Genomic DNA, 16,802 nt, shown 5'->3' on the forward strand with positions numbered 1-16,802 from the left:
AAACCAATAACCAAGGTGTACTCCTTCCTTTCCTTCCCTCTCTCTAATCTTTTATATTCAACACATGAAATGAATAACAACATATGAATGCACTTTCTATTGATCTATCAATTATGTCCCCATCCATCCTTTTCGTCTCCTTGTCTCACTTTGTTCCTGTAGTTTTCTGCACTTTTAACTAGGCATGAACTCTTTATTCCTATTATTCATGTAACAAACTTTCTTCCAACCCCTCTCAGAAAATAAGTGTTGTCTTCTCTAAGCATTATGTTTATCATCTCTCTCTTTCTCCGTCTCTCCCTATAAAATTCTTTACCAATTTTCCCTATTCTATTATTGAATACTCCCCCCTCCCTCTCTACCATTTTTCTCTCTTTCTTTTTTGTTTACGTTTGTTGTTCTTCTTGTTGAAATATTTCTCTCTGGTCTGCATCTCCCTTCTCTTCTGTCCTGATTTAACATGCAAAATTTTGGACACTGAAAACTCTCTCTATTTTATTTTTCCTCTTCTTCTTCTTCTTCTTCTTCTCTCACCACACACCCCTCTTTCAATGTTCTCTTCTTTCTGTGTCTAGTTTTATTCATCCATTTACAATGTTTGCTAACCATGGACTTACATCCAATATTCCTGCTCTGATCATATTATCATCCCCTCTTTCAAGTAACCGGAGTCCTGTTTCATAAACGTGTTATCAATAACAAGTTACAATAATTGTTATAAGCCGATGAAATCCTGATGTTTGATTGGTCAAGAGCAAATTAGTTGTAGAAATGTAGCATTTGTTATTGATAACAAGTTTTATTCAACAGGGCCCAGGTCCACTACCATACACATAGTACTTGTATTTCCTAATTCAGCCTATTCTCCCACGTAGGCAAATCATGAACTTAAAGAGAAGGTTGAGTTCTGGGAAGAGGTGAAAAATAAATTGTGAGCATTACTCATTCTTATTATGCAAGTGTGGAAGAACATCAGTTAAGACATGTTCCCTGAAAAGCATGGCTCTTCAAATGCCTTCATATTTTAAATATGCATGTAACATCGTAAAAATCGGGGGGGGGGGGGGGGGGCGGCTTTTTACGCCACGTGTTCGTGTAGTCCCATATACATCTTTCTGTGCAAGTGTTTGTAACTTTACCAAGACTTGGCCACATTTCTTATCATTTTGATGATTCCAGAACCTTGCAATACAAACACATTCTTATATGCTAGATGATCAACCTTTTCTGGTCGGTTCCACACCGTTTCTTTCACAATGCAATCACATTACCAGAACTCAACTTCATCTTTAATTACTCCTCTTCATCTTCCGTTGTTTCGGTGCAATAAGTCTCTTTACCCTCTCTTCTCTTCTCATTACGATACCTCGAAAATTTATATTAATTCAACTGTCTGTATTTTGCATCATATCTGTTTCCATATTGTCTGTACAATATTTCAAGTAAGGACAAGAAAACTTATAACAAATGCATAAATAAATAAATGAACACAATGAAGAAGAAAAAAACAAAGACAGTATAAAAGATACAAACTCAAACTATATCTTGAATTGAAAAATGAGATGAACAACACGTATTTAATTTATAATTTTCAAGCAGTTATAACGTTCCATAGCAGAAAGAAATTCCACTTATTTTCTCATGGTTGAATAAGTAGTCAAAAGTAATAACCAATAAATATTTTACCAAGTAATGCAATGATGACATTATATGCTCTTTTTAATTGCCTAACTTGGTTTAGTTTCTATAAGTATAAAACTGGTCGGTTCCAAACAAAACATGTTTTGGTTTTTCCCCAACTGCCAAGGCAAAATTCATTCAAGGCTATGTAGAGTCTTAAATGTTCAGTTTTAATGTGTTTGTTAAAGATAAAGTCAAGTTCTGGTCATGCAATTGTATTGTGAATAAAACGGTGTGGAATCGATCAGAAAAGGTTGATCATCTAGCTAATAAGTATTGGTGTGCACTGCAAGGTTCTGGAATCATTAAAATGATAAGAAATTTGACCCAGTCTTGATAAAAGTAACAAGCACTGTACAAAGAAGAATGTATATGGGACTACAAAACATTTGGTCCACATTTTTAAGCTGTTACATGTCATATTTAAAATATGAAGGCATTTGAAGAGCCATGCTTTCCACGGAACGTTTTTTCTCTGATGTTCTTCCACACTTGCATAATAACAATGAAAAACACTCACAAATTATGTTTTACCTCTCCCCAGAACTTAACCTTCTCTTTAAGGCTTTAAATATAGCAAACTCAAAATCTTTCTTATATATCATATAAGATATGCTACAAGGTGCAAGGTAATGCTCACATCTGTTTATGTAAAGACAAAATGTGCAGGAAATACAAAGTCACAGTACTTGTCTCGAGTATTAAGCTCTTATGCAATGCATTAATAATTTATCGTCATGTTCCTTGAATAGCACTGAAAGCCATAGGTCCTTTGGTTGTTTATCTTCAATCATAAACTGATATTCTAAGCCTCCCTGGTAACTAAAACACATCCTGACAATATATCTTGTGACTTTTCTGATGCGACATACATCGCCACTAGAGGGGGCTATTGCAATCCTTTCTCAGTACACCCCCTCCCCCATTCTACATGTATTATGATTATACATGTATCAGCTAAACTTGTAACTTGGTAGTTATAATGCAATCTTATCATCATCTTGGAGGTTTTCTAACTGTCATAAATTGTGAAGTTGGAAATGATATTACTTATCTTGTTTTACCTACACTCCAAATTAATATCATTGTTTTTCTTGTAACCATACAAAAATTACAATATTCTTTTACTTGAAGACCATGAACAACTAAAACAAACCCACAATTTTTGACAAATTTTCCATGATTGAACAGGAGGTCCTATTTTGTTTGTTACTATTATTGCGATGTTTCAAATAGCATTGTGCTACCACAGATAACCACTGGCAATGGGAGTCTCTTGCATATAATAATAATAATAATAATATGTACCACTTATATAGCACAATTCCAGTCCTTACTAAGTCATATCGTGCGCTGGTACTCCTTGTTCTTTTCTCCTTCCTCGTACCATGCAGCTTGTGACCTAATCTTTAGTCCTTCTATCAAATATTCATACAATTTCTTAAATCGTTTTTTTATTTCCCTCTGATTTTTCCAACTTCAATGGAAACCTAACTTATTCACCTTTTAACTATTTTACGTCATTTTCTGATCTTTGAATATTCTGTTTCATTTCTTTTGCCTTTTCCTTCGAAAATATAATTGCATATGCCTTCATTTTCATTTTCAAATAATCCTGAAATAACAAAACTTGTCAAATATATTTTCCCGATTAACCCTACCTTCCAAAAACTTTTTATCTGAACAAAGACTACGGTATTATTAAATTTTCAATATGACCTTCCATGCATATCGGACACAAATAAGTTGGATTCTTGCCAAGCGAATGATGCTGGCCAACTGTCCCGGGATCAAAATGTCATAACATGGTTACAACAATGCTGCTCTTGTTCTGTCCTACCTGACGCCCCGCCCCCCCCCCCACTCAGTGTTATTTAGGGTACGCGTATGCATGTTCCCCTCTTTGAAAGAACTCCCCCCTAAGTCCGTTGTGTAAAGTCAATACAGGCCAACTTTTTGTGTATTACGAGCCAGACTTTGTTGCATGAAAAGTACCCCTTTACCGGAGATTTTGGAAACATGAATGCGGTCCCTCCGTTCCTAGAGTGGGGGGGGGGGGGGGGGGGGCACCGGGCCCTACGCACCCACTTTGGGCTTCCTTGACTTCTCTCTGATCAAGAGAGCACAGGTAGCTGTGAAGATAGGATGCAGCCCTTATCAGCGCACAGGGCATTTCAAGGAATAATCCTACCATGTACCCATTCACCTCACCTGGGTCGAGTGTGGCAAATGCAGATTAATGTCTTGCCAAAGGACATTATAGTGCCGCGGCGGGACTTGAGCCGAGGACCTTGTGATCCACAGCCCAGAGACATATCCACTCGATCACGACACCTCTATACAGCTACATCATTGCCTGTGGACAGTGACTAGAAGAGTATTGACTCTTACACTTTTACATTCATGTACAGCTAATGCCCTTCTGGCTCTCAACAGATGATACATATGATTTTGAGGGGTCAGTGACAAAAAGACGTAACTCCATTTTGGCCATTTTGAGAAAAAGTGGTTTAAAGATAGAGTTCCACTTGGGCCTTAAGGAGTTAAGTCTATGTTTCACTAGCCGTTGACTTCAACGGGGAGTTGGGTGGAGTTAAGTCTTTGTGTTTCCTGAAAAGCCCACATTTTTCTGAACATTTTGATATCAAATACTCAATTTGGCAAAATATGGAGTTGCGTCTTTGTGTAACTGAACCCTCAATTTTTTTAGAAAATGGGTCCATTAACATTTTTTTCTATACAAAATAATATCTCTATATTACATAAATACAAAAGAAAGGAACCTTCCATTATCTCGAAGGGGGATTGAGGAATAGATTAGGAAAGAAGCGAAGTCCCTCCACGGATTCGTCGCGACACGCCTTCCCTACCTCCTCGGCTGCCAGTAACCTGTGAAAAGAAAATGAGAAACATGTAACCATGACAACTTCTTCAATTAAAATACAGACGAAGTAAATTCTAAATAAACACCTAGAGGTTGGTATAGCCTCTATGTATGTATTGTAAATTACATGTGATACACAGGTCTCTATTTCCAATCTTGTTTGATACATCTCAAAGGGTTGAACACATGTTAATTAAAATTTGTGTTGGAATGCATAGAGAAAGGGGAAATCATGCATGCTGCATGGCAATGATTTATAAGTGGTACTGAATTAGTTCTGTCTCTAGTCTGATTTACATGATAATGAAGGTTTTCCAAATAAAAGAATACTTGATTATAATGGAAAAATATGTTTCTTCAGCCTGATCGATATATCATAACTCTTTTGTCCTCTAGAAATCTTTAAGCCTCTAATAAGAAAAGTCTTGATTTTATGACATTAAAGCCCCTCTAAAGTGTTGGGAGCCCCAAAATGACATCACTTAAATTGTATCATACAGTGAAAGAGGATGTCATTTAAAAATCCTTGCATAAAGTTGTCCTTAATGACATTCTCTTTCACATTATGGTACAGTGAAATTTTGCCATTACATTTTTGGGGCTCCCAACATTTCAAGAGCGTTAAGCATCACTGTCTCTCTCTGTGTTAGTACATGTATTTGTCTCTCAAATAGAGTCTTAAAAGTCAGTCATCAGTACCACAAAAAAAAATGTCAACAATTTATGTCTAACACATACATGTTCAGTCACTTCAGTAAATTTCCTTTTGACACCCCTAGTGCATTTCCTACCTACCTACTGCCTAATCAATCTAAATTTCCTTTTATTCTGAGAATCATCAAGATAATTGGTTCGTATTCTTACCTGCCCTTAGCAAGCATAACAGAGACTCCTGCTATCTGGGCTAGCTCATCAGCACTGAGAGATGCCTTCTCAACAATCTATAGGAGGGAAGAAAAAGAAAGAAAAAAGAAAAATATCAAGAAAGTTAAAGGGATGGGTATCTGTGTCTCAGATTCTGAAACAAAATCCTGGATTTAGCTCATGCTGCAATCATAATTATAAACTTTTAGATCAGTCAAGAACACGATGAATTTTACAAGCCGATCACCTGTCTTATTATCAAGATATTTATGATTGGAAATCGAAATTGAATTCTTCGTTTTCCTAACGATCTTTATAACACGACAATCTATTGGGGAAAATGAGTATGGTAAAACCGGCCACTCAAAGATTTTACTTTTTTGAAGCACTTCATGATCATTTTGAAGCGCAATTTTTTTAGGGATTCAATATTACACCATATCACAGACACTGATAACACGTAGGGACATCCATACAGCACCCACACTAGACACCTTTAAAAAGCACTACAAGACTTATTTATTTAACTGCTTTTCCCACCTTTATACGGTGTAAAGCACTGTGAAACCAATTGTGTGAGAGCACTATATAAATGAACATATTATTATTATTATTGTTATCATAGGCGTACATAAATTATTAATAAATCATTTAAAATAAATTACTACTATGAAGATAGAAAAACAAACATATAATATCGACAGATTCTTACCAGTTCAGCTGTCTGTTCGATTGCTGCCTCTTCACCCTTAGATAAGGATTCAAGGACTAGAACTCCACTTGTAAATCTACGTAACCTATAAAATAAAGTAAGGAAAGGAGAATGTCCTTCAGCATTTCAATGTTCTCGTTCAGAGAAGTTAAAAATTGAAAACTGATCATTAGCAGATCTAAGGTAATATTTTTAGCATCATGGGAGGATGGGGATGCTGCCCTGGTTTATAGCCGTTTGGTCCACAACCAGTCTACTATCCACACGGTCTAATAATCATTTAATAATAAATAATGATAACCATCAAATTATTATTAGACCTTATGGATGCTAGACAAAATGGGTATTTGAGGAACTGGGAAATAGACTAAATGAACAATACACCAAAAGGGGAGTAGACTAGTTGGAGATTATACCATATGGAAATTAGCCTAAGTGGTTATTAGACCAAATGATAAGTAGACAAAATGATTATGAGATCTGGTAATAGACTAATTGGGTAGTAGACTAACTGGTTGTAGACCAAATGGCAATTCACCGCTGCTGTGAACCTCCCAGAAACAAATTACGTGAAAATATCAGTTGGTCTGTGACAACTTTCTGCCCCCAGTTATTAATTTAAAATGTATTGATTTTCCAATGTGATAAAGCATCTCTCTCCTGGGATAAATTGTACAAACTCTTATCTGAACTATTCCAAAAGAAAGAAGGACTAAAACATCACCTAAAATACTTATCAAGGGCAATGAGGGTATGATGGAAGATCTACTCAGAAACACTGGTTCATATTCTACATTGTAAGAATGCAACAAGCACTTGTCAATGGCTTCGTCACATCAAATTAGGGTAGTGTGTGTGTACCTGAGGGGAAGTCTTAGCCTCTCAAACTGTTGGCATGCATCTATCAAGTCATCAGGGGAAAGCAGCTAGGGAACAAAGAAAAACATTATTAGCAACAATTCTGATAGAAGAAAATCTCTCCCCTTTTGTTTTGAACAGTATTGGGGGCGTGGTGCATGTTTAGAGGATTTACATAGTTATAGATATTTTGCTAGGCAGCAAGAGAGTGTGTATATCTGCCAATAGCAACACACATAATATAAGCAATATAATTCTTACCATCAGAAAAAAAATCTGCTTGAATAATCAACAGAAATGTACCGTAGTTGTTTCAACTGTGTAATGCTGAAACCATTCATAAATTTGTCTTACTAGAATGACCATTCAAAAAGTTAACTTCCAAGTGGAAATATTGACATTACATCTTATCTCCTATAAATCAAATATTGGACTAATCAAAAGATGATCTTTCGCTCTCTACAGATTAATTGTTTTGTTTTCTACATGTGCCTTCATTTAATACTTTCTAGTGAATTTGCAACATAGCTTTTTTAAACAAAATAGTGTTGAACTTAATTTGATAGAAGTGGGTAATTGGTCCCTTTTCTTCACGCTGGCAGAATCTAAAGGCTATTTTCGGAATGCAACCAGATTGAATGAACAAATTTTTGATAAGTGCCTCGTTACAAATTATTTCATTCATCTCTGTCGAATAATTAAAGAATGCGAATTGTAATTGTTGCTAGGTAGGACGAACATTAGGGCTTGCCCTACCTAACTACAAGTAATAATGGCTTACTATTGTTTACTTCTGTATCTATTTCACTGTTTCTCATGGACATCTACATGAACCTCTAAATTACATGCAAAATCCTGCTACTGCCTGCCAATCAAAAGTTACAAACCATGAAGGAATAAGAGACATGTAGATGACCAAGCTTACCTCCATACCTCTTGCTCTGTTTATTCTACAATATACATCGGTAATGGCCATCATTCCTCCACTTTCCTGCCAGAAAAAAGGGGATGACAAAACAATTTCTTTAAAATCATGAACATGAGTTTGATATTGATTATTATCGTTTAGTTTAAAATGCACATGTTCTAGCACTGATTTGTAAGAAATCCTGATTGACGGGAAAAGTTATTCACACATGTAATTCATAAACTGAATTTTGAAATACCAATATGGTGCTTTCAAATTCAAATTCAAATTTATTCATGTTTCCAACAAAACATTACAAATCAATTATAAGCATTTAAAACAAATTTAAGAAATACATGTTGGAAACGGAGGGTCCACTTAAAAGCAATGCTTGTACAAGTTTGAACACCTCAAATGATACTTAGGAATGATGAGTAATTAAATTAACTAATCTGTAACTACAAAAGGAACTACAAAATAGGGGAAAGAAAAAGGGGAATGCCAACAGAGACGAGAAAGGGACAAGACAATACTTTACACAACAAAGATAGAAGAACACGGTCATAATACAAAGAGTAGACAATCACAAAAAGAAGTGAGAGATCGAGGGTACAGAAAATAATACTAAATGATGAGCTTTCAAAGGCCTTTATGCATTGAAATCTTGGTAAATTTAGGAAGCAAGTACAAAGATACAAAATCAATATTCTCCTTATTACACGATGTAATGTATTTACTTCATTATGTTTGTAATTTAGACACATCACATCTTGTTTGGTGAATGTATCAGTAAAAAAAAGAAGAACAAAAAGAAGCCTTGCCAATTTGACATGAAACGTCAATTCTGATACACAGATTTGTTAATGTGATGCTAACGTACCTCTACAGGTGCTATTAGAGCCTCCGAGAGTTGTTTAGCGAGTTCTTCATGGTACTTGAGGCCTGAACCATGGGTTTCTCTCGTTACAGGGTTGGCTATACCAAGGCTGAGCAGATAAGACTTGAACTTCACCGTCTTTCAGAAGAAATAAAGAAAAATTGTTAAAAACTGAATGCTCCAGAGTTCAATATGTTATACAAAATATATGATATGAAACAAGAAATTCTGAATTTTTCCTGAGCTATGAACCTTCTGAACCTTCTGAAATTGGAGTCAGCAGGGGGGTATTCCGCATGTCGCTAACTTGTATGGCAGGTGATGCATGCCAAAGTGTGTTTCTGAAATTCTCAACAGATGGGGCTATTACAGACTGCTGGTCAAGATCATAACATTATGTTATCTTTCTCTGAGGCTGCAGGCCAAGGTCAAAGTACAATTACACAGGTAAAATTCATATTTTGGAGGTGAATGATTGCCGGTATGCATTCAATATTAAAAAAAGAAATTAAGGGTACCATTTTACAATTTTATGCCTTGTTTTAATATTCTTTTTACTTGAGGCATTCTCTTAATAACTTTTAATAACATATTGTGCAAAAAACGTTATTTTTCACGCACGTGCACATTAACAAAATGTTGAGAGTCAGATGACACTGTTTCAGCCAATACGATGCTCTCTAAACAAATACCCTATTTTATTCATCCCTTTATTTTTGCATGGTCCAGATGACACACATTTAAAGCAGAAAATTGTATACTGAAATGAAATTTTCTGAATTGTGTCAAATTTGGACAGTACAGGGTATAATGTGAAAGGACATCAAATACAATGCATACCGGGTAATCAAAAAGATGATAAGAATAGAACGCAATCATTTAAAAAAGCAAACTTTGCTCACAGTGTATTAAACAGTGGGGATTCTATAAGAACAACAATCAACATAGTTCAGAGTGTACAAGTTTGATTTGTGCATTGTTATCCAACTTTCAAGCCATAGTCTTTGAAATTTCTTTTAAATGGAAAAACTCAAATTACCTCATCTTCTGTGATTTCTCCTTGTTTCTCCTTGATCTTGTTAGCAATCGTCTTGGTCAAATCTACCATATCTTTGGCCTGAGAAAAAATGTTTATCATGCCTGAGTAATATCACATTCACTCACATTATTTTACATAATTTTATATACAATGCTTGAAAAAACTGAAACTGAAAAAGAAAAAGATTATGAATTTCTTCCTTCTGATCATGTATCAGGGCCCCATGGAAGACCACTACATATTGGTGAATGGGCTACCCTGACAAAAGATTAGAAATAGTATACAAATAATACACAGCAGTGAGGGCACTAGTAAGAATTACCCACACAAGGTACTTTTAGAAAAGTCTTACAAGCCCGAGGCGATAGTCGGGGGTGTCTGGACTGTTTTGAAGGTACCAAGTGTGGGTAATTTTACTAATGCCCGAACAAAATGATGTGTATTATTTGTTTTATAAGTGATGTTTTAGAACATGATTTACTAATGACCAGTCATTAGGATTGGATAACGACCGGTCATTATCCAAATTACGCGTTAGGCAGAATAAATGCCTGGTCACGTGTACGCTCTCAATATATTGAATATAGCAAAACAAAATATCCTAAGAATATTATACAAAAAATACACAGCAGTGAGGGCATTAGTAAGAATTACCCACACAAGGTACCTTTGGAACAGTCTTATACGCCCGAGGCGATAGCCAAGGGTGTTTGAACTGTTTTCAAGGAACGGAGTGTGGGTAATTTTACTAATGCCCGAACAAAATGATGTGTTTTATAACATGATTTTACTAATGACCGGTCAATATCAAAATTACGTGCTAGGCAAAATAAATGCCTGGTCATGTGTACGCTCTCAACCAATCATTTGGTCAGGATCCACGTCATCAGTTTATTAATACACTTTACCGGTGGTCACAGTAACCAATATTGATTCAAGGAAAACTAAATATAAAACAAAGTGGACGAACAATGAACAACACTCACCTTCTTCATAAGCTCGCCCAAATCTTCAAATGCCTGTAAATATTTATCAAAATTATAACAATAATATGAATGATGCAACAATTTAAGTGAAATTGTGATATATGTCTAATTATCTCTATGAAGCCTCATACAATGTACTTTAATCTGACTATTTACAGCTAATAATTGTTTTACTAATATAGGCACTTCAACCCACAACCTATTTTCATACTCACAAAGTTAAAACGAACTCAGAAACATATATACTAAGTACTTCAATTACGAATATTAAGGCTGAAGGCAGCACCTAATTTGGCAAGCGAGCAAAATTAAATACCAATTTCAAACAGAATTATTGCGCTAAAGACATGTTAAATCGTTAATCAATGAAAAGGTCATAATTGATGACTAATTAAATAACTAGATAATTAAATGAGTAGATAGTAAAAGGAAAAGAACAGAAATAAGTTCCCATAATTTCATATATACATGTATAATCTTTTCAAAATTTGTAGTACATACCTTGTCAATATTTGTATCTGTCTCTTTTCTTTTCTCTTCCAATTTCCTCTCAATTCCAACAATCCCCTTGTGAATAGAGCGAGGCTGCCAAGAAAAAAATTGAGAGCATTTTTAGAGGTTGGTTCAGAGGAATTCTGTGTAAAGACTTTCTTTTCTTTCTTCATCTAATCTCCTTTTCCTGTTTCTATTTGTACTGATTCAGATAACATTCATTTATTTATAATGCCCCCAATGAAAAAGGAAAACAAATCCACAGAAATCTCAATATACTCCTACTGTACACGATTTTTCCATGTCCATAATCATGTATATTTCCTTCCCCCTCCCCCCTCCTTCTCCTTCTTCTTCATTCTCCTCCAACATTATATTATTATCATTTCGCATATCAACTATACCTATGTAAAACTGACAATTGTTTAAACATGACACCAGTTGTGGGTTGTCAATATCAGTGAGGGGACATGGGGGTCCTGCTACTAGAACACACTTATTCAGAACATGCATTGTGATCATCACCATCATCATTATTGGCATTTGCTTGCTTATGGCCAATACATTACCTGTGCCGTTGGTTTGGCTTGCTGTGATGCGGGCACGAACTGCCACAGCTTCCTTGATAGCTGCTCAGTCAAGCAGGCAAAAAACTAGTACAGAACAAAAATATACATATATTTTTTTAATTGAATTTTATTTATGGCAAATAAAAAGGATTATTTCTACTATTATAATCTATAATTTTTTCAATTTTTAATAACAATACAAGGCATAGCTCTGTCCACAATTACTCAAATACTATATTAAACGATACCAGTATATATGCATTATGTACAGTCTAACCACTAATGTTAAGCAAATAATATAATAAAATTGGAGAATACATTATGACAAGATACACTTTCCTTTTTTTTGTGGATGGCGTAAGAGCTTTCTACTCTACTAACATATACCACCAACAACTAAAGATATCAATACTAAGAAATTGGGAGAATATCACACAATGGAGTATTCGTAAGGGCATATACATGTAGGAGGAATGGGAGAGGGGATGGGAAAGGGGATGGGAGAGGGGAGGGAGAGGGGAGAGGGGAGGGAGAGGGGATAGTAGAGGGGAGGGAGAGTGGTAGTAGAGGGGATGGGAGGGGGGTTGGAGGGGGGATGGGTTAGGATAAAAAAATTACCTGTTCCTCTCCTCCCTCTTTGCATCCAAGTTTGATATATGTGTTTGGACTGCTCATAACAGGACCGGGGTTTTTATTGGGCGGGGCTGGCTGGAGGTGGATGGGCGAGGGGATGGTAGAAGGGATGGGAGAGGGGTGGGAGGGGTTGGAGGGGAGATGGGTAAGGATCACACATTACCTGTTCCTCTCCTCCCTCTTTGCATCCAAGTTTGATGTATGTGTTTGAACTGCTCATAACGGGACCAGGGTTTTTATTGGGCGGGGCTGCATTGAGGTGAACCACTACCATCCTGGATGACAAAAGAAGAGGCAAAAAACAATCTAAATGAGTTTGAAAATTATCAACAACAAACTCTTCATTTGTTATATCTATTTTCATTATTTTCTAAGATTCATCTGAACACTGATTGAATAAGGTTGCTTGAATATTGTAAAATTGTATTGACTATTAAAAAATAATTAAGTAGTTTTAGGTTGGAATAACATGCTAAGTTCAATAATATACTTGATTGAGGGCCACTTACACAAAAGTGTAAAAAAAGTCCAAAAATGCATTCCTTGACATCAGGGTTTTGAGAAACCTCAACTTGCATGGCTCAATTTGATGTGAAATGGAATATAATAATTAAAGCTACATGCAAATGAGTTTAATACGATACAACACTCAGTCCTGTTAGCATGGTATGACCAATCAGCCCAGCCTTGAGCACTTTATCGTTAACATAAAAATACTTACCCTTTTCCCTTAGGATCTGGAAACTTCTCAACATATATGACCAGTGACAGATGAAAAGCTAGCACTCCCTGTTTTCACAAACACAAATGATAACAGTTTTATTTAAAATGTAATGATTGCCCATTTTCTCTACATTTAGTCTGCTATTCATGGTTCCGATAGATCTGTAGTTGCAAGCCCAAGGGGGGGGGGGGGGGGGGGGTGGGGGTGATTGAATGATTGACTAGCATTAAAAAAACTAAATATGAAAATTGGCAACCCATGAAGATAAATATGCAATACAAAAAACTCTACATGCAAGATATAATCTGCCCTTACATTCCAACGTGTGCTCTCGAACCATGAAAGCGCAATCTTTTCCTGGTTCCTTAATCCAATACATGATACTATCATGGAATTTGGGCTATATAAAAAAAAACTATTTATTTGATGATGATGATGAGGATGATGAAGATGGTGAGGATGATGAAGATGGTGAGGATGATGAAGATGGTGAGGATGATGATTTTGTTACTATTATTATTATGATTACATATTATCATTGCCATTAATATTACAAATATCATCATTATCAAAATAATTATTATTATATTCCACATACTAAGAATCTTGCTCTACGATTGGTCATAAGTAAATCACATGATCAAAGATAGTTCGCCCATCATTGATGGGAGAAGCAAAAAGTTCGTTGCCCTTTGTAGATAGTACTTCTATCTACAAAGGGCAACGCACTTTTAATGAAGATAGAGGTACTATCTACAAAGGGCAACGCACTTTCACTGAATATTATCCAAAAGCCCACTAAAATAGGCGTAATTAAGCGCGCACTACCAATGAGCGCAATTAAAGCAAACACATGCGCGCACCGTACCCTCAAGGGGTTGGGTTAAACTTTTAACCTTTTTGGTGTGAATTTTATTTGGGCCTGGTGTCTTTCATGTAGATGCATACACGTCCTTTTCTTGTTGTAGTTATATTGTTTTTAGATGTGGAATATAAAGCAAATAATCACCTTTTGGTTTGAGGCGATGGCAAACTATCACTTCCTCGTCGATCAGAATGTATACGCTATCTTTCCTCAGCTTCGCTTCGGAAAGATAGCTACATCCAGATCGCCTCGGAAGTGATAGTTTGTCCCATCACCTTCACCAACGGTAATTATTTGCTTACTATTATCATTATATTATTATCATCATCATTATCGTATCATCATTATCATTAATATCATTTAATCATTATTATGTATGAAAATTGCTAAATCATCAACCTAATCATGTGAATTTGTGGTTTACCGGTATACATAAGAGACCTCTGTTCACATTCAAGGAAAATTTAAATTTACTAGACCTATAATCAAAATGAAAATGGCCCTGAGTCGGGTTTGAAGATAGGAATCAAGAATTCTTCAAAATGTCATGAGTCAAATTGTCCTATCAATGGAATACCTGGGGCCCGTTCTACAAACCGTCATAAGTCTAACTTCTTGACTAAATCAGCATTAGTGAGCAACTTGTCCGCTACGTGTTTCACCAAGCCCTCTTTGCCAAGATCAGCGACAATATCTTGACTAAGAAGTTATGACGCCTCTGACACCGTCGTATCTCTGTCATAACTATTTAGTCGATGGGCAGCGCCATCACATGTCATTTATTGGGTAGACTATGGCTGGCAAAAAGGACAATAAATCCTCTAACTATGATTTTTCAACACATTCACTTAAACAGTGAGTTATCGTTTTTTGTATTTGATAATCTTATGAAAATATGCCATGTTTGTATTTAAGGATTTTCCCACTTAAATAAACTGATTATACACCTTTATTTCCTCATTGTAAAATCGTCGAAGGGATAGCTATTTTGCCACGGCAGGCAAGCCATAGTTTGAAGTGTATTCTTTAGTTTTCAGACCCCAGGGCTTAAATTAATCCAAGGCCACCAAGGCCATGGCCTTGGATGCCCCTTTGATTGGCCTCAATGCCCCTCTCATTGGCCTTGGAGATTTTTTGTGCCCTTTCCAATTCTTCCTATTTGTGCTGTAATATAGGAATGTGCCCTTCAGAAAAGTGGCCTTTCCCTAAAAATGTTGAAATTTAAGGCCTGAGACCCATATTGCTTTCGAGATAAATTCTATCTTCAAATGTGTAAAATGAACAGTTTAAAACATGTGTTTTAAACTTTGGAATGTTGAAGTTTTGTCATTTGAAAATTTTACCGACGCCTAAAACATTGGACAAACTTTCAAAGCATTGTATTTTTACTAAGAATAATTTAAGGGTGTATTTTTATAAACTATCAAATGAAAATATCCGGGGGTACCCATCTCAAGAACAAAACTGATTCACCTGTCATGTAATGAAATACTCACAATTATATATTTAAAGTACTTCTATTATATAATCTACACAAATTTGGAAGTATATTGCATTTCTTATTTCTTGGTATCATTTTCAATCTTTTTTATTACTAATTCATTTAAACAATTGCATTTTCCCTAATATTAATTTTGTAATAATCCGGTGGTATTGCGACAAAGGCTAAGTCTTGGCTCCTATTCTCGCCGATAGTATCGATCTCACAAGATATTAGCTAGTAAGCTCTTCATGAAACGGTTTATGAAGATCACAGACATCTCCGTAGTTGGCGGATAAAGTTATGACTGTCTTGTCGTTGGTTTCTAGGAACGAGCCCTTGAACTTTACATCATCCTGATGGATAAACTGATACTCACCCTTCCCTGCATGTCTTTCCACATCAACCTGTGAGTTGTCAACACAGCTATCCCATGGTCAAACTGGGTCTGAAAATAAATGGTTTGCAGTGAGCATGGTTAGATGCAAAAAGGGTATCAAGACGATCATCTCCCGATGAGTTAGAAATTAAACAAAACCAACAAAACATAAACTAGTAAAAGCCTCCTCCTCCCGTCCTCCTCCTCCTCCTCTTCTTCTTCTTCTCGCAGGCACATTAAACACTGCGTTTAAACCCTATTCTTCGCGAGAAGTGTAGCGTATTATTGTGCATAGGGTGTGAATCTTGGAATCGGCTGGAAATTACCAGAATTGATTCGGTCTAGATCTAGACTACCTTTCTTTTGGAAATGACTTTTTGTCTTTGAGTTTGATTTGACTTCCTTAAATTATTTTGACGAGTTTTTTTGGGCAACCTTACTCTCTAGGATAAGGAATAATATATGATCAAACATTCGAGAAATATGATAGGAAATTATTGGTAATTTTAAGTGAAATATTAGCTGTGGCCTGTGCTTTCCTCACTCCTCAGTCTCAGTCTCAGACATCAGCTTAGTTCCAAAGACAAGCAGGACCCTTCTCCCTTTTCAAAGAGTGGGACTAAGGCAGGTTACATTTTAAGTAGATCTAATATCTATTAGGGCCTATAACGTATTTAGAGTAAAATGAATACCTTTTGATTCCCATCGTACAAACGAACACCGTGTTGTTGTTTTACAAGAGCCTCTCGAGGCATTAAAGCATCATTTGTCCACTCGAATCGGTCCATTTGTACAATTTTGCAGAGTTTCAGCAAAAGTCTACAGACTGAAGATGGAGAACAATAATAGTGCT

The 16,802-nt window shown here is 35.9% G+C and overlaps 1 protein-coding gene across 1 annotated transcript; it reads right to left on the reverse strand.

Moving 5' to 3' along the window:
- Window positions 1-4,395: 4,395 nt before the first annotated feature.
- Window positions 4,396-16,796, reverse strand: LOC591971 (vacuolar protein-sorting-associated protein 36). Its single transcript, XM_030980879.1, has 14 exons — window positions 16,642-16,796; window positions 15,950-16,018; window positions 13,223-13,290; window positions 12,665-12,776; window positions 11,869-11,952; window positions 11,309-11,392; window positions 10,808-10,840; window positions 9,822-9,899; window positions 8,786-8,920; window positions 7,924-7,989; window positions 7,002-7,066; window positions 6,141-6,225; window positions 5,429-5,505; window positions 4,396-4,569 (listed from the first exon to the last, which is right to left on the reverse strand). Exons 1-14 carry the CDS (start codon window positions 16,735-16,737, stop codon window positions 4,470-4,472), a joined length of 1,152 nt encoding a protein of 383 aa, XP_030836739.1. The 5' UTR covers window positions 16,738-16,796; the 3' UTR covers window positions 4,396-4,469.
- Between the last annotated feature and the right edge of the window lie 6 nt (window positions 16,797-16,802).

This window comes from Strongylocentrotus purpuratus, unplaced genomic scaffold (assembly GCF_000002235.5).
Source record: "Strongylocentrotus purpuratus isolate Spur 01 unplaced genomic scaffold, Spur_5.0 spur5_scaffold_11, whole genome shotgun sequence".
NCBI lineage: Eukaryota > Metazoa > Echinodermata > Echinoidea > Camarodonta > Strongylocentrotidae > Strongylocentrotus > Strongylocentrotus purpuratus.